The 18,235-nt window shown below is 39.2% G+C and overlaps 1 protein-coding gene across 6 annotated transcripts in view; it reads right to left on the reverse strand.

Moving 5' to 3' along the window:
* Nucleotides 1–664: 664 nt before the first annotated feature.
* The window catches only part of RIMS2 (regulating synaptic membrane exocytosis 2), a 449,695-nt gene continuing 432,124 nt past the window's right edge, over nt 665–18,235 (reverse strand). For all 6 annotated transcript variants that reach the window (XM_056484738.1, XM_056484743.1, XM_056484739.1 and 3 more), the window contains 5 exons: nt 12,570–12,711; nt 11,177–11,289; nt 10,361–10,462; nt 9,258–9,397; nt 665–8,811 (listed from right to left, as the gene is read on the reverse strand). In XM_056484738.1, the coding sequence (XP_056340713.1) occupies nt 8,593–8,811; nt 9,258–9,397; nt 10,361–10,462; nt 11,177–11,289; nt 12,570–12,711 (716 nt within the window). In that variant the 3' untranslated portion in view covers nt 665–8,592. The remainder of the gene's footprint in view (nt 8,812–9,257; nt 9,398–10,360; nt 10,463–11,176; nt 11,290–12,569; nt 12,712–18,235) is intronic.

The raw sequence follows: 18,235 nt of genomic DNA on the forward strand, positions 1-18,235 counted from the left end.
TCTTCCCCTCCCACACCTCCCATCTCTCCACAGCAGCACTGTGGTCCTTAAACACCCCCCAGATGTTTCACAATCACAGAATTGTTAGGGTTGGAAGGGACCTCTGGATATCATCCAGTTCAATACCCTGCCAAGGCAAGGACACATACAGCAGGTGACACAGGAATGTGTCCAGACAGTTTTTGGATGTCCCTGGAGAGGGAGGCTCCATGACTCCCTCCATGACCTCACTGAGAGCCTGTCCTAGTGCTCTGTCACCCTCAAGGTAAAGAAGTTCTTCTCATGCTGAGGTGGTATTTCTTGTGTTTTAATTTGTGTCTGCTGATTCTCATCCTGGCTCTGAGCACCACTAAAAAAAGCCTGGCAGCATCCTCTTAGCACCTGCCTTTGAGATATTTATGTATTGGTGAGATTCCTGCTCAGTCTTCTCCAGACTAAACAGGCCCAGCTCCCACAGTTTCTCCTCATAAGAGATGCTGCATCCCCTCACCATCTCTGGGGCCTCTGCTGGACCCTCTGCAGTAGCTCCTTATCTGCCTCAGACCAAAAATTCCAATTTTGATCACAGTGCCCAGGAGCCTGGGCATCTTACAATAGCTTTTAATTTCAAAATTCTTGTTGTTTTCTGCCTTTCTCCCTTAACAGGAGTTTACAGATTTATTTAAGACCACATGGAGTGAAAGAACCGGCTTCAAATTTGGCAAAAGAAGTGTTGTGTTCCCAGTTTGTAAAGGACTGATTGTTAAGGCATTGGCGAGCCCTTGTTCCCAGAAATCTGGGAAAGGAAAGCTTTACTAGAGGCAGGGAAGAGGCAGGAGAAAGGAAGAGAGTCCAGGTGTATGGATGCAAAGCAAGCCATGCTGCTGGCTCTCCATGGCAGCAAGTAGAGCTGGCTGCAGGGAGCAGGGCAGATGTGACCCCACTGAGCAAGGACCAGAGGCTGAAGGAGCAGGGACACAGGACCAAGCTGCTCTAGGGCTCCAGCAGCCAGCTGACACCTTGCTGTCTGCAAATGGAACTCAATAGCTGCTTGAGAGCAGGAAGATGACCAAATCTCACCGAGGCCAAGGTCAGCCAGGGCTGAAGGGCTGAGGCTGGCATGAGTGGATGGAGAAGTTTCAGTGGGTCCATTTTGCTCTTCCCCACGTTTTTGCTTTCACAATGTTTAATTTCATTGTCATTCGGTTCTCAGAGGGAGATTTTCCCAGATGTTTTCTGGGAGCAAAAAGTACTGAAGGGAATAAGGACCTGATATTCTTCTGTGTCTTACCCAGAGAGTGGCATGCTCATTTTAGGAGCTATTTGCATTGCCTGCCTTGGAAGCTGAACTGCCTTCATATGCAGCTGATAGTGAAAAGTGTTCAAAATGGTTTTCCAGAAGATCCTAAATTACAGCTGCCTTGGAGATCCTCCTGTCTCTTTTCATTGAGTGCAATTAAATAGACTCTTAATTCTGGCCCTCTGAGTTTCACCTAAATCAGATGCTGAGCACAGCCTGGTATCCATCTTGGACTGTAACTGTGGCTTGATGCTGACACCCAGCTGTCACACTAAGTTTGTAACTCAGCACTAGTTAGGAAAGCAAAGCTGCTGAGGGTGTAAGAAAACTATATTCTGAATCTGTTGCCTAAGACACCTGCTTGTATTTTAAGTATCTGACATGCATGAGCTGTGGAAAAGTCACAAGGAAGCATCTTGGTTCTGGATCATTCTTAAAAAAAAAAAAAAAAAGAAATAAAAACTGTGCCTAAGCAGGTAAAGAAAACAATATAAAAATATGTTTGTACTTAAACATGCATAACTAAAGAAACTAGTCCCACAGCCACAGAGAAGCTGTGATTTTTACTAATACCATGCTAATTAAAAACAAGAAATCCCAGGTTAGAAATGAGAAGTATTCACAGCTACCCAAAATGAAGATTCTTATGTTAATTTTCTTTAGGTTTTCATCTTAATGAAACTTTAGAACTGGGAACTATGCGAACACTGTTTTGCTTTGTTTAATATTTTTTAAGGTGCTTACAGGAATATGTCACCTCTGTATCTCTATTCAACATTTTTTTGTCTATCACCTGACTTGTGTTAGGGGACAATTTAGAAATGCAGATGCATTTTAAATGATTTAAGTGGCCTTGTTCCCTTCATGTTCCCCAAATGCTTCTTGGCTGACTCTGAGATCTACCCTTCTTACTTTATTTCAATGGCCAAAGTGCATCAGGATATATAAAAAACATCAATTCTCCAAGTTGTGTTTTTGCTAGTGAAGAATAAAGTTGGTGAAGTGCCATCCTACCCCAGGGCTGTTCCTAGAGAGCCAGAGCTGCTGGCTGCCAAAACACAGTGCTCATACAGCCAAAGCACAGTGAAGGACAGGACTCACTTGTTTGTGCATGAGGTTGTGTAACTGTGTGCTCTGACACCTCAGGCATGTGGCAGATGGCAACCAAGGTGTCTGGAAGGCCAGGCTAGCAGATCTGAGAGTCTTGGGTACAAATTCCAAAACACAGAATCACAGCTCAGAATTTGGTATGGAATCAGAATATGGGCTGGGAAACTGTTAGGTAAAGAAAATCTTTGTGTTCTTTCTGATGTGTGGGAGACTGTAAGGAGAAATTTCAAAAGTCCTCAAGCTCCTTAACTGAGTTTCTTCCCAAGCAGCAGAACTCTCAGTGTTCTGGTCCCTGAGAGGTGGTGCCTGATAAAAATGACTCTTCCTCATCTTCAGGGATCTGTCTTGCCAGTATTCAGGAATGTTGCAGCTAAAATACTAATTAACCAGGAACAAAAGGGGGGCTCATAATGGATATCAATAAAATATCTGCTACTTTGATAATTTCACATTATTTAATCCCTCAGCATTACCTAAGTCTCTTTTAATTGTCATCAATAATAGTAATAATTTTGGCTGCTATTGGCATTCAAACTAGGCTAACATGCACTAACAAGGGGAGTACTGGCCCTGTTCTTCATGTGTCATTTGCATTATCAGCATTATCAACCTATTGGTTGAGTTTTGGCCTAGCAAGTGTTGGTGTTTTGGTTTGTTTTCATTTCATGAATGGTGTCACCTTAATCTAAATATCATCTTTAAAACACTGATCTTTCTTTTACCAAAACTGTAACTAGACAGGGCATTGAATAACAACTCTTAAATTAGCCCTAACGGCTGTCCAAAGAAATCATGGAATATCTCAAGTTGGAACCAGGTGACTAAGGGCATCATCCAGACACTCCTTGGACTCATGACTGCTTCCCTGAGAGCCTGTTCCAGTGAGTGACCACCCCCTGGTTGAAAAGCCTTTCCCTAATATTCAATCTGAACTTTGACCATGTGTTCCATTTCCCTGTGTCCTATCAGTGCCCCACAAACAGGAGATCAGCAATTCCCCCTCCACTGGCCCCTGGAAGGCTTGTCACAAAGGACAAGCACTTATGACAAATTTTTCCTTAGTCCTGCACCCTGCACTCTCTGCAGATCTGGGATGCTGTTTCCTTTCCACGTGACCTCATGCCATATTTTAGGGCATTAGTAATTAGTATGGCTGCTTCCCTTTCTCCCTGGGTCTGGGCTGAGGAGTGACCTGACATGACAGTGTCAGATCTGGGAAATTAATTTGCATCCATTTCCTCCTTTCATCAGTTATTGGCTGCCTGCTGCCCTCAGTCCTGATTATTATACAGGCAGTTCAGATAGGTCTTGCTACTGAAGGACTATGGAATCCTCATTCATATTTCTGGCTACTATGCCTGGATCTGCTTCTCCTAGGCACAGATGCTATGAGGGTAGAAATTCAACACAAGCCAGTTATCACTTTCTGCCTCTGTGGCCAATGGAGAGAGAAGGAGAGAATCTGATGTCCCCAGCGTGACTCATCTCACCCTAAACAAGACATCAAAAATAGGCAGGTATTAAGCAAATAATTCCAGGAGTTAATTTATCTTTTGTATTAGTAGCAAATAGTTGTATTTTTTTTCTTGTCAACTAAGCTAGGTTCCACAAACCTGTCCTTTGAAGGTGAACCATTCTTTGCTGGGCACATGTGCATCTTCTTTGTTGCATTGCTGCTTTCTCCTGGTGAAGCATTGCTGTAAATTCTTACCAAGGAAGAGACAGAGAGGGGAGTCATAACTGGCAGCTGACTAGGATATCTGCAGCTATGGTGTCTGCTCTTTGCTGTTTGGGTATCAGAGAGGTGAGAATTGCACAGATATGAGCCAAGGGAAGAGTACAAACTGTTCTAGAGTCCCACACATTATTTAACTTTGCGAGGAAGTTATGAAATCGATTGTTTTGTTACCTTTTATGCCATATTAAATCTCTATATAATAACTATTAAATTTTAATTATTATACAGTTGTGAACAGATATTTTATAGTAGTGGGAAAGACAATGCAATGGTTTGCTGGTTGGGATGTGCTGCCCCCATGCTCACCCTCAAATGGCAAACATCATGCTATTTAAGCCTTGTAAAACTGAAGGCATGGAAACAGAAAAGCCCCACAGTTGGGGCACCATGGCGTTTTACTGCCTTTTTTATTGGCACAAACTCTTCCCAGCATAACCAGATGAATGCCCCATCTCACACAATGTTTAGTAGTCGTGATTAAAGTGGTACTGTTACTATTAAAATAGTTTTGTTTGAAATTAAGTGGACACAGACAATAAGAAATTGGAGAGGGGAAACAGCAAGAAATTGTCTCAGAGAGTAGAACCCTTTAGAAAAGTGTTGTAGCTTTTTTGGTCTGTTTAAAGGTTCTTTTCAAGGACTGAGTGTAATTGTGTATATTTCTAACAAAGTGCCAAAGACAGACAAGGTCTCATGTTCAGCTGTGGGAGGAGGTGTTTTGCTGCCCACCGTGATGTGCAGCCTCACCTGCCCCTATAGTCCAGTTCCCACCCAGAGACTTGCCTGCCCTTGCAACACAAATGTCATCAGTAGCAGAGGGACCTGCTGGGTGTTGATGGTTTAACACACCAGAAATCTGGGTCTCTTCCTCCAGCAAACCACTTGCAGATGCAAAACAACAAATGGAGTTCCCATCTTCACAATTCCCACAACTGCTTGGCCTAAAATATATTTGCTTGCTTTTTTTGGTGGTTTTGTCTCATGACAGAACTGCAGTGCTTTTCTTTCATCTCATATCTGGAAATAAATACATACATCTTCCTGTGCAAACTGCCAGTCAGCATCTCACTCTTCAATAAATTTCCAAGTCCTAAGAGCTCAAGTTTTGCCCAGTCACCACTGCCTGTGCTGATGCTGCCTCTGAGGGGTCAGGTAGAGATAAATTCTCCACTCTGCCATCTCCACACACCCCTCATTGCTGTGGAGGTGTTGGGCCACTGCTCCCTTCTGCAGCAGCTGCACATGAGCCCTTGCAGCCACCACTGGCAGGTGGGCATTGTCCTCATTTGTACCCTGCTCACAAAAAAATAGGGCAGCTAACATTAATTAGATGGTATCTAGGATAGGGTGGAAGTCTAACTGGATGGGACCACTCCACAGCAGCTGCTGGGAGCACTTCCTGGCCTCAGCACATTTGGTGTGCTGGTTATATTGGAGCTGGAGCATGCCCTGGAGCAGAACTGGCAGCTTGGAGCAGCTCCATCCTGGGAGCCTGTGCAAGGGGCAGCCTGAGTACAGCCAGAGCACAGAGCCCATGGCTGCTGGGTGATGGGCACACCTGGCCTCCCCCAGCCTGCCAGTGAGCCTGGATTCTTCACTGGCATCTCCCCTGCAGCCCTGCTGGCAGAAGAAAGGATGCTTGCCCTCCAGCTCCTGAGATGCTGGCCTCCAGCCCCACTGAAGGCTGTGGAAGGATGCTGCTGACACCTCAGAGAAAAGCAACAAAATTCTGCACACAAATTCTGTAAAGAAAATGTTTTATTTAAAGTGTTAAATACCATCACCAGAATGAGTTTGATTTACATTAGTTGGTGTTCATTACAGGCCTAATCTGCCCTTTTTTTTTTGTTTTCCCCAACTGTAATTCCTTTTAACTTTTTAAAACGTACTATTTACAAGACAGCAGTGATCACTGGAATAGTACTATTTACATGACTAAACCATAAGTAGAATTGCAGATGTGTGAAAATTAAAAAAAATACAATAATTTTTTTAAAATAAATACTGCATAATGACAATTATGTACAAACCTTCCATGCGTCATGTCCTTGATTTTAAAATTTGAAATAATTTATAGAGGACTATGCATACAAGAATGTGTGAGCACATCTCACAGTGTCAGGAAAATGGTTATGTACTTTTGTTTAATATCCTAGGGGATATTGTAGACTGCATGTTAGTAGTATTTATTTGCTGCTGGTAGACAGGTGTCTAAATTATTTCAATAAATACAATTTTACCACTCTGTCTATTAAATTAACAATAATCCATTATTTAAACTCTGCAGACAAGACACAATCTCATTTTCTATGATATTGCACAAAGTAAAAGGCATTATAAGTGATACTGTTATTACTTTTTCCCTCTTCAGAGGCATGTACAATTTGTTAATGGGAAACTTCAGTAGATTTTCAAATAAAATCAGAGTAATTCTGTGTGGCCATAAAGGTGAATGTAATGTACTTCAAAAAATTATTGCAAGATTTCAATATTAAACCTTAAGTAGGTATTAAAGGCATACAAAGACCCAGGAAAAGAAAAAAAAAAGGATATTTTGTTATTAAAAATTAGCCAGTTACATTCCCTTTAAATAACACAACTTAATGAGAAGCTTGAACTTGCAGCACCACCCCACGGTAGTTACTGCCTGCTACAAAACCCAGGGTTTTGAAGATCCATTACTGCAGTGAGGTTCTGGTAATGGTGTCAAAGAGCTGACACAGTGGTACTGACAGGCTTTCTTTAAGGCTGTTTTACAAACCAAAGACTGATTGATACTTTCCAGACTGATATTACCTAATTATGTCTTTTGCAATGCAAATGTAATTTATGAAAATTGAACTTTACAGCAGAAGAACTGTATAGATTTGTAACCCTTGTTGCTTTTATTTCAAAAATGTAGCAATTTGGTTTAGTGCAAATAAAAGTGCTTAAATTTGTTTCCAAAAAATCCATCAGGTACTTAATTTTTCCTCTGTCCAAAAACCTTCAAGAAATAATAGTTCAGTCTTTGAATGAAAGATGCTGGTGCTGAAAACAAATTTATTGAAGACATTTTACAATGGCCACATGATTCCAGTATTTTGCTGTAGAATTCAATTTGAAGGTGAGAAAAAATGAAAACAAGTTACCATGCACTGTACAATAAATTGAAAAAGTTCAAATATCTTCTTTATCAAATACATGCTGAATTACATTAATGTACTCCCAAGCCATGTTGCAAAATCCTTTTCAACATGCTTGAAAAAAAGTAAGCTCTTAAACAATATTTTTCTCAAATAATTCAGAAATGCAGAACAATCTGCAACCCTGAACCAAATATGGGGCATATGACAGTAATAAGTCAAAAGGTAGCCATTTTAGAATATGCTGATCATCCTGGGAGGTAGAGGGGGAAAAGAGCAAAAGGAAGAAAGGAAATTGGGAGGAGAGATAGAGAAAGAAGGAGGTAAAAGAAGTGTACAATTTGCACATTATGTTGAACTTTACAAGGCTTGTACCTTTTACATTTAAATAAATTTAATATATTACACTTATTTCTTGTCACATAAACAGAATTTTAAATATTTGCTAGAAATTATTTTTTATTTTTAATATAAGTCTGCAAAAACACAGACCATGACTGGTTTAAAGAATGATAAACGTGGTGTGTCTTTGTATCACCCTTTGCATTCTCTTCCCTTTAAAACCATGCACTAGTGAAATTTATTTTTAAAAATAATATAAACTGTTGAAAATGGCTGATTTATTTTCTTTTTTTTGCAAGTTGCAGCCCCAAGAAAATAATTTAAGTGTTCAGCTAAATCTGTGTCCATGCAAAAAAGTTTCTTAATTTCATACAGTACAGTATATCCACAGAATTTTATTTTTCAGAGAGTCCATCATGTCTGGGGTTCACTGTGTGAACAGCTGGAGGTATGAAGCCTGCCACTTTAAGTCTTGAACCTTTTCAATATGAAGAGTTTTCAGATCTCAAGCAACTGCTGCAAGTGCCAGTTGACTTTTCCAGCATCCTTAGATTCTTCTTTTCTTCCAACATCTGCTAATCCACTGACTTGTGATGTGGCTTCATGGGAGGGTAACTCTGCTTCTGTGGCATAACCAAACTTTGGGAGGGGAGGGCAGATAAATAAAGAAATGGGAGCAACAAAACAGATATGCCATTGAAAAGGACTTTTGTTGCATGAAACAGATTGATTTCTTTAGTTTAGTCCATGGCTTCAGATTGGACCAGAACTGAGTCCCTGAACTCCACACCTATCAGTTCTTCGTGATTTCAGTCCATCACCTGAGGGCCTTCCGTAGGGCACAATGTGTGCAACTTCCTTGAGAACACAGGATCGCCTTGCAGCCCTAGAAACAGGCTCAGAAGACACAACATTAAGCATGCAGTGTTACCAGGGTTTGCGACCTGTAATTTTGTTTTTTTGTAACGCTGGTTGCTATGACAACAGTTTCACAGCTGCTATGAGCGAGCATACGAAGGTCCTGTAGAGCTTTCAAGAGATGACTGGGAAGCTCTTCTAGTGAGAGGAGCTAAGGTTGGGTCTACTAGGGAAGAAGGAGGGAAAAGTTTGAACCACCCAATCACCATGTTGGACAGGTCCAGTTCATCTAAAAGTATCTGTGCCACTCCCATAAAGGATTTGTGATCCATTCGTCCATAGTCTCCCCAAACAATTATCTGTTAGGAAAACAAACACAAGAAAATAGAAAAATTTCAGCAAAAATGTCAAAAGCTTTAATCTGATTTGTCAAAAATGTCTGCTTATTTAATCACAGTAAGGAATTAAACATCCAACTGACATAATTTAGTTCTGTGTATACTAATCATGATGCAGTGACAGAAATGATCTGAGCACAAACTGCAGTTATCCACAGCACCAGAGAAAACCCAGCGAGGAGCTCACACATACAGAAAAAGCAAAATAATCTATAACTCACTTTTGCTCACTTCTACTTGCAGTTTCTACTTGCATAAATAGCTATTACTGTTGTGTTTATCTGCTCAGCAAGTATGTAAAATATGAGAATTTTTGCCAAATGAAGCCTGAAACAAGTTTGAAACTCATTCAGTGAAAACTGTACAGGTGACATTTCCAGCTTCAGAGATATATTTATGCAAATTACCTGTAAAACTTTCCCTTGGGGACTTTCTTCAAATGATAGGAGTTGCTGATAAAGTGGTTCCAGCGTTTTTCTTGCTACCTTTGTTTTCTTTTTGGCTATGCAGACTCCATTTTCTAATAGATACACCTTTACATATGGTGCTTAGAAGAATGAAAATAAAGAACAGTAAGTAAAGAAGTCCAGATTTTTTTGTGTAACACTCACACTTTCTATCTATCACCATATAAATTCTGCTTTTAAAGGATTTGATTTATCACAACAGATCTCCACAAGCAATATTAACAATTATTCCTATACAAAGCATCCATGCATTTTCTTTACTCCTTGGGTGTATTTTTTTCTTGACTTCTTTTTGTATGTCTCTTTTACCATGAAACAATTCAGATTTTGACCTGAAAGAATCAGGTATTCCTATATATAGCATCCCTATGCTGTACAATATGCAAAATAGGCCTATTAAGTAAATGCACAACTTGCAATGACTTTGGTGAGATTTGGATCAATGCTCCAAATTGTTAATAATTTAGAATTACCTACAAGGTGAAAATCAGTGAAGAAAAGACTCTGACACAATTTCTATTTCGGCAGAAGAGGTTGCTAAAAATATCATTATATTGTCCTTTTCACATAGTGTTACAGGACATGAGATTATAAAATAAGGAGTAAGTATCAAATATTGGTCTACTTTTTGAGTGGGTACTTATTCCACATCTCTTGATTCCCTTTTCATTCCTAAGACTCCTATATAAAATCATCAGTATATACCTTGCTTTCTACCCCATAACTATATAACTAAAGGATGCCTTTGTTATTACCCTTACTTTTGGGTCTTCTGGCAGCCTGATTTTTAATTTCCTGCTGAAGCAGGGCTGATGGTTGGTGTATCATTTCAATACAATCATTTCAGTATACAAAATAGTAATCTACTGAGATTTGAATTTGTTATGAGTTGAAAAAGCTGAACAGAAAAGCCATAGACTTTTTTTGGTGGAATGCTATTCTTAGAGTCACAGAATATACTGAGTTGGAAGGGACCCACTAGGATCATCAAGTCCAAGCCCTGGCCCTATGCTAAGGTTGTTACCAAGGTTTTTCTTTCTTACCTGGCAGTGTCTTTGAACCTGGTTTTACAACAAGGCCACGGGCTCGGATTATTTCTACTTCCAGTTGTCCTTTCTTGTCCATCATTCCCACCTGAATATCTCCTAGATAACAAAGAGAAATCCCAGCATTGTAATTCAGAACTACTTTAATATATGAAATGTTGACAAAATTTCTGAGATGAATTCATGGTGACTTGTATCATCTGATTTTAATCAGTAAGTATGATCTGGATTTTAACACCCTTCACTGTTGTTTATCTTACTAAAAAATTTAAAACCTCTGCCACAACACTTTGTCTCCCATCTTCCATGCCTCTATTACTTCAAATTAATTTCTATTTCTTAAGAGTTTCATATAAAAAAATGGCAGTAAGGGAATTAACACAAAGCAACTCTGTAAAACTGCTTGAAATATCTTCACTGTGCCTCTAGTTTAAGACAAGTTATGAAAAAATAATATGTGAATATAAAAGCCTGTAAACACAATAATAACAAATATTTTGCACTTCAATTACTAATTTTTATACAATATTATCCAAGTGATTCAGAGAAAAGTCTGGTCTCATTAGCCCCTTTTTAAAGAAGGAAAATTGAAGAAGCCCTCAGAAAAGGCTGAATTTTCAAAGCAACTTTATACTTTTGCATGTCTTCAGAAGCATCCATGATTAGATTCAACTTTGGCTGAGGCTACAGCTTTGGTTTTAACTGAGTTGTTCAAAACCATGAGAGAAATCCATATTTAAAGGGAATCTAGATAAATGTTCTAATTACCTGACCAAACAGAATATATCACATGCAGAGGACATAAACACTTACCCATAGATGGTGTTGCCAAAGTCTGTCGTCCTACAAGCTGGCCAGGACCAAGCCCATCCAGAAAATCACTGAACTGGCTGTCTGCAGCCAATCTCACACCAGGGAAGATCAAACTAGAAATAATATTGAAAAAGAAACCAACAAAACATACACTTATATCTCCCCTTTGTTGGTTGGTTTGTGTTTTTTATTTGTTTGGTTGGTTTTCTGTTTTCTAGATGTTTTGCACTTACTGTCTGTGGGTTTGATAGTGCCATAAGTAACTTACAAAACAACTACTGTAATTTTTGAGATCCCACAGTGTTTAACAAGCAGCAATTTAACCTCCAGTGTATAAACAAACAGGTAAAGAAAGCCCTACTCCTCAGTTATTTCCAAATTTGTATTCTTCCATCATGTCCTTTTCCCATGCATTAAAGACCACTGTTAACTACCAAAGTATTCTTTAAGATACTAATGTACACCCTTACCACTGACTTAGTTACATGAAGGTTAAACTGCTCACACTTCTCAGTTACTGTGAATGCTAAATATCAAATGTACACAGTGAAATAATGACATTGGACCAAATACTGGTTGCTATTTTCAAAATTGCCATTCAGTCGTTAAAAATGTCCTTGAGAATGACATCTATTCAATAACAGAATTGAAATCCTTTGTGGCAAATGGTCAAAGTAACTTAAAATGCCTCACATAAATTATCTGTGACCCATTACAGAGCAACAAGAACTAATGAAATTTGTAATGATCAATCATTAAGAAATGTCCATCTCAAATGCATATAGTGCATCAACTTGGACACATAAGATATATTGTGCAACATAGATGTATTGTCCAGTGCTGTGAACACCACTAATAAATCAACCTGCAATAAAACTTTTCTGGGCAATATCTCAGATGTATCACTTAGATGTTTTTAACTTGGGCTTTTAAGATAACCATGATGCATGACAGACTCGTACTTCTGCCCAGATAATTTCTTCAGGTTAAAAGTAGCAGAATCTTTAAAAAACTCTCAGTATCTTGGAAAACTCTTGAGCCCAGTGAATGACACCTGGAAATGCTCTGGAAATGCTTTGCTCGGCGTAGCACTGATGTATGCCAGGAGTTTTTGGAAGAGAACTTGTCCATATCTGTGTAGTGCACCTGCTTTCCCTCCTGGCACACCTCATGATGATGATCTGACCCACCACGTGCCCTTCTCATGGCACAGCAGAAATGATCCTCCTCCTTCCTGCACCAACAGTGGGAGACTCTCAGGCTCAGTCCACCAATGACACTGGCTTGTGAAGGGAATTCTGACTGAACAGGACCTACAGCACTCACTGTGCTTCTCTTTAATGACCAGTTTCATGGAGAACAGTCAGGAACCACAGCTGTAAATGCTGCTTACTTTCCCTCAGAGCTGTAGCTGTTCATGCTGCCATCGGTCGACTCCCGGCTCGCCTGGCGGGTCATCCAGTTCCTCATCTCCACGGCCAGCCCTGTCTCCGTGCTCCTCTGGACGGTGCTCCGCAGCTTCTTGCCCCCTGCTTCTGTTGGAGACAAAAGAGAAGCCCCCATGCCACTGTGCTGCCACAGCTGGGCAACCCTGCACACCCCTGCACTCAGAGCCACAAATTATTGACCTGTAACAAAACTTACATTGTAAAATTATCAATTTTTTAGTAACAGGCAAACAGCACCATAAATCTCTTTTACAGAATCTTAGTTATATCACTGTCTCCTTTCCAAGGTCAGGCAACACAAGTCTGCCCACAGCAGTAACCAGATTTAAACAATCCATAGTCTAACGTGTGTAAAATGTATTTTCCCTGGATGAATAAATCTCTCTTAGGAATTCAATTAAAATGTTACCATGATGTCAAAACCCGCAGATAAATGTTCTAATTCAGATGAATTATTGTTTTAAAAACATTTGGTCATTATCATCTAAATCAAGTTACAGATATCCATTAGTGAGGATAGTAAACTACAAATCAAGAACCTTTCCCATGCTATTCACTAGCTGATAAATTTAAATTTAACATATACAGTATTGATTTTTATGCACAATATGAAACTTTATTATCATCACCAAGAATAACATTTTTTCTACATATTTGCATAGTTTAATTTTACCTGTAAAAACAGCAGTGTGACAGGAGGGAAAAAATACTCAAACAATATAATAGCATTTTAGTGTAGGAATTTTGATCAAAACCTCAACTGGATGAAATGAGCAGGAATGAAGCCTCAGTTTTTCTTTCATGAATAAGACAGCCACTCCATTTCATTTCTCATCTTAAATGCTGTTCCCTGCAATAGGGCAAGGAATTCTGCATACTGATTTCTTTGGATCTGTTTGATACACATCTGAGTGCAGCACAGTGATGTGCAATATACTTATATATTATAAAAAAGAACTTTATGCCATAACAAATAATAACATTCTTAAATACTGACACAATGAGGGCAGAGTAATATCCAATATCCTAGGATATTGATGGTCTCTAATTCCTTCTGCTGTTGTTTGTAGCATCTGGTACACTTTATGCCTTCTCTCCCTTGTCATGTACTGGAGGTCAGAAGAACTTCTGGACTGTGAGTTTGGTGATGCTTTAGGGATTTGAAAAAGGAAATGAGATAATCCTGTGATGAGGAATATCACACCCCAGGGGGGAATGTGTGAGCCCAGGGACTGGCTTAGAGTAAGAGGATCTGCATCCTCAGACAGGGAATGGGAGAGAGACTCAATTTCAATGTGTGCACTCATTGTCACTGTCCTACAGGCTGCAGCATGGGTTGAAATCTCCCAGGCCCTTCAGCCAGGAGGAATATTAGGCCAGATAAAGAACATGGGAAATGTAGTGAAGTGAGAACTAGTCACCAAAAATACCTTGAAAACCTCTGGCTCCTTGTCAAAAAAGATTAATAACTCTGCAATATTTAGCAGTAGTGAGACATTTCTACAGCAGTATCATGAGTGGTTCAAATAATATTGCTTATTACAAGCCTTCTATTCCTTAAGACCATTACTTTTAATTGCTACATACAAATAGCAATAATAACACAATTAATAATTTACCTCCAGAACTTCAGCTACCCAAATGAATTCAGTACCCAGCAGAATGAAAAAATAAATTTTATTGCATCAAAATTCCTTTAAAAAATGCCCATCAACACCTGATGTAAAAAAATGCAAATAAAAAAGTTACCAGGCTACTACAACATACGAAAAATGAAAGTCAGAAATCAACAATTTCATTTCTTCTGGGTTGCACTGTTTCAAGTGCTTCTGGTTTATTATTTATATTCAACTAATGAAAGCTGACAGCTGACTTCCAACAGAGTTGTTCTAAAATACAGGCACTCATTTCAAAGACATATTCCCAGAAACTGCTAAGAAAATATTGTGTTGTAGTTTTGTAGAGAAAGGCACACTGCATCATGTGTTACATGATAGTTACATGATAGTTTCACATGTTAGCTACATGTGAAAGGCATACAACTCTGAAGCCCCACAGGATATTACTCTTCTGTTCTATGAACTCTTTTGATGAGTTAGCATTCATTTTCATTCAGCCTCATTGAATGATGGGCATTCCCAATTCATTACTGTAAACATTAAGTCCCTAATGCAAATTTAAAAGAACATCTCCATCTTGCATGATTCTTCAGGATCTTCAAATGTCTTTCAAAGATTTGGGAGTTTGGGAGAAATATATGTTTGATTATGTAACATGTGAGGGAGTATCTAGTAATTTCTATTAATTTGTAAGGCAGATTATTTTTTCTGAACTAGAATTATAAGTCTGTATACTTTCATTGTAGAAGAACAGAATAAAAAAATGAACACATTCATTGCACATCAATTTACTGAGAAATCAAGGGAGAACTCGTGCAACTGCCATTCAAGTCTTCATAGAGACATATGTGTTCATAGCAACCCCTTAAACCTTAATTTAAAGCAATTTTACTTTCCCACATTCATTATAACTGAAATAAGTGGTCTGGTTCACATGACAACAGGCACACACAGATCTGACTTTGATACAGCATGAAAGTTAGGCATGTGTAGTTTATCCAAATTCTGCATTGTTGTGAGTGGTAAACAGTAATTTTGACCTTAACATGGAATTTAAGGAGGGTTGAAAAGAGGTTATGTGAATAACTATTTCCCAGTTTTCAATAGAAACACACAGTGCTCTCAAATGGTCTCCAAAGAGAAAGATCTGACCTTTCATCAATAAAGCTCCTAATCATGATGTTGATACCTCCTGAAGTAAGAACTGAAGATTTTAACAGCAAAATTGCAACTTGGAATAGAATTAACAGAAGACCCAGATCTGGGTGGCATGACTCCAGAGTCACTGCTTTTGACATAAATATTCTTTCAGATGAAACTTTGCTAAACAACTATATAATAATACACAAGAAATACCCTCACCTGATTGCCTCTGATATTAGCAATATCAGAAAATCTTAATACATCAAAAATAATCCTACAATTCTTTAAACAATTTAAAAGCACAGATAGTATTTGTACCATCCATAATTGATGTTTCATAAATTCAGCATTAAAAAAATTAAAAGGTTACAAGGAGCAATGAAACCACAAAGTAGCTACTCAGCTCAAAGAAACAGCATTTGGTGCCATACTACCAAGCTGGAAGATCGTGTGGTTGAACATCATATCACTCCTCTAAAGCCAAACTGTTTTCCCCCATTTCTGCCTGGAAATTGAAACCTCTTCCCTTGTGTTAATTCAGCTACTCATGTGGCTGCATTCCATACTGGACTCAAATCAAAAGAAACAAACAAAATACATGACTTAAAGTTGTTCCTATTCTTTCAAGATAGATAATGTTGGAAAAGATATTTGTAAAGACAAGCATACAGTTGAATGAGCCCAACTAAGGCAATACTAACCTCTAGCTAGATTAGTAACTTGGAAATGCACCACTCACTCAGAAATAAGTATCTAACTGGTGTCACTGTAAAAGTGGGTTGGTTTTATAATCCTAAAGTATATATACTTATACACTCATGTTATGCATGCTGTTTTAATCTTACCAAATGAAAAGACAGGGAAATGAGAGTTTAGAAAGTGTACTTTGTTGTTATGTTGCTGAGTACCTAAAATCATTTTATTCACCATTTCCTGAACTCTAATAAAGAACATTGAAAATGTTCTCCAAATTAGTATAAGCTAATTGCCTTAGTAAAAAGAAATTTCTCTCAAGTCCCCACCAAAAAATATGGAATATATTATCTGAAAAACACTAGTTCAGATTCTTGCATCCATATTGTAAGGAGTGGAATAAATTACCAGAAATAATTGCTTTGGTATTTATGAAAGCACATTCATTCTTGCAGTTAATAACACTGGTAATTTAACTAATATGGTTACTGCAAATAGACTCCGCAGGCCACATTTCCTAAGTTATGCACAGAGTGATTTGTTCCCACAACTTGGAGTGCAAATCACTTACAAATTAGGGATGCAAAACTACTGATACAATCTTCAATAGCAGATGAGGAGAAGTCAAAAACTGCAGTGAATGCAACAGATTACCTGACATCATCTGGGGTCTGGCCAGATGAAATCCATGCTGGCGGTGAGAGCGAGAGCTCTCAGCTTGCTCTCGGCAGGAGCTTCCTACAACTGCTCCCCAGCAGGCTCAGAGCCAGGAGGGACATGGACAGGCACAGGCAGGCTGGCTATGCCAGTCCCAGCTGGTATGTGATCTCTTGGTAGGCCTGCATGGAGGGCAGAGCAGCTGTGGCTTCAGAAACACGCTTCAGCCTTTGAGGTGGCTCTTCTCTGCTCTCCCCACCTCAAGCTGCATGAAAACTCCTTCAGCATTGTCATCTCAACCCAGGAGTCACATCCACAAAGACAATAAGCTGCCTTTAAGTGCCCATTTTTTAAGAATAAAATTCTTTACATATGTAGTTACCTGCTCTGGATATGTTAACAACTGGCTTGATAAAAGACAGTTTAAGAAAATTTGAACCTATGGAAGAAAAGGGGGACAGGCTAGGTCTCAAATCCCCTTGCAGCCACAAAGCTCTGGGACAGCCCAGGTTTTGTACACGTTGAACAAAGCATTTAGTTCTTGAAGCACTAGGAAGCACAGCCAAGTTTTTTCTCTGTGTTACCCATAGACTCCAAGCAGAAGACACAGTTTAGGATATATTAATTTAAGCAGGATTTGGGAAACCCACTGTCACTTGAGTTTGAGCTCATTTCACTGATTTTCACAGGCCAGTACTAACAGTCAGTTTATGAAATTTTGTGTTACAGTCCTTCTGATGGACATTTTCAGAGTGCATGCTGTCAGCATTTCTAAAATCCAAAGAGCATTTCAGAGCCAGGGGGAAACTGTAACCAGGGGCTTTCTCTTAGTTGTAAGGAAGAAGGGATGATCTGCATTCTGGTTCCTGCTTCCGTGAGTATCTGAATGTAGAATACTGATACATTTTGACTGGGACAGGAATGCCTGCCCTGATATGCCCAAAGCAGAGCTGCCTTCAGCAAGAAAGCTCTTCAGTATGGGAGCAGCCAGGTTTGGAAAGTGTAAGAGTCTGGGCTGACTCAGTTTGCCCCATGCATTTTTAAATTTCTTGGGAGGCCTCACTAATTCTTCATTTTTGGTCAAGAAACACGTTTTCACTCTTGTCCTGTTCTTTTTGTTTCTTCCTCTGGACATAATGGAAGCATGATTAATTATGATAGCACCTAAGAAAATGCAAAAGCGAGACCTGAATTAAAAAATCAACAATAATCAACTGCAAAACTGTTGCTTGCACTTCTGGTCAAAGGCTTGGCATCCCATTCTTAATTAATTTCCTACAGGACCCAAGGCAGCCATCATGAATCTCATTTGTTCTGGCCAGATTGCAGCAGCCTTTGTCTGTATTTTACTTCCCTGCCATGGCAAGGCTGGTTGCATGTTCAGTCAGCTCCATCCTTGCTGTGGCCATGTGATGTGAAGTCAGTTTAACACTTGTGGCTTCCAAGCAATGCTGTGGTTTAAGGTAAGCACTGAATCCTTATTCTCTCCCACATCTTAA

This window comes from Oenanthe melanoleuca, chromosome 2 (assembly GCF_029582105.1).
Source record: "Oenanthe melanoleuca isolate GR-GAL-2019-014 chromosome 2, OMel1.0, whole genome shotgun sequence".
NCBI lineage: Eukaryota > Metazoa > Chordata > Aves > Passeriformes > Muscicapidae > Oenanthe > Oenanthe melanoleuca.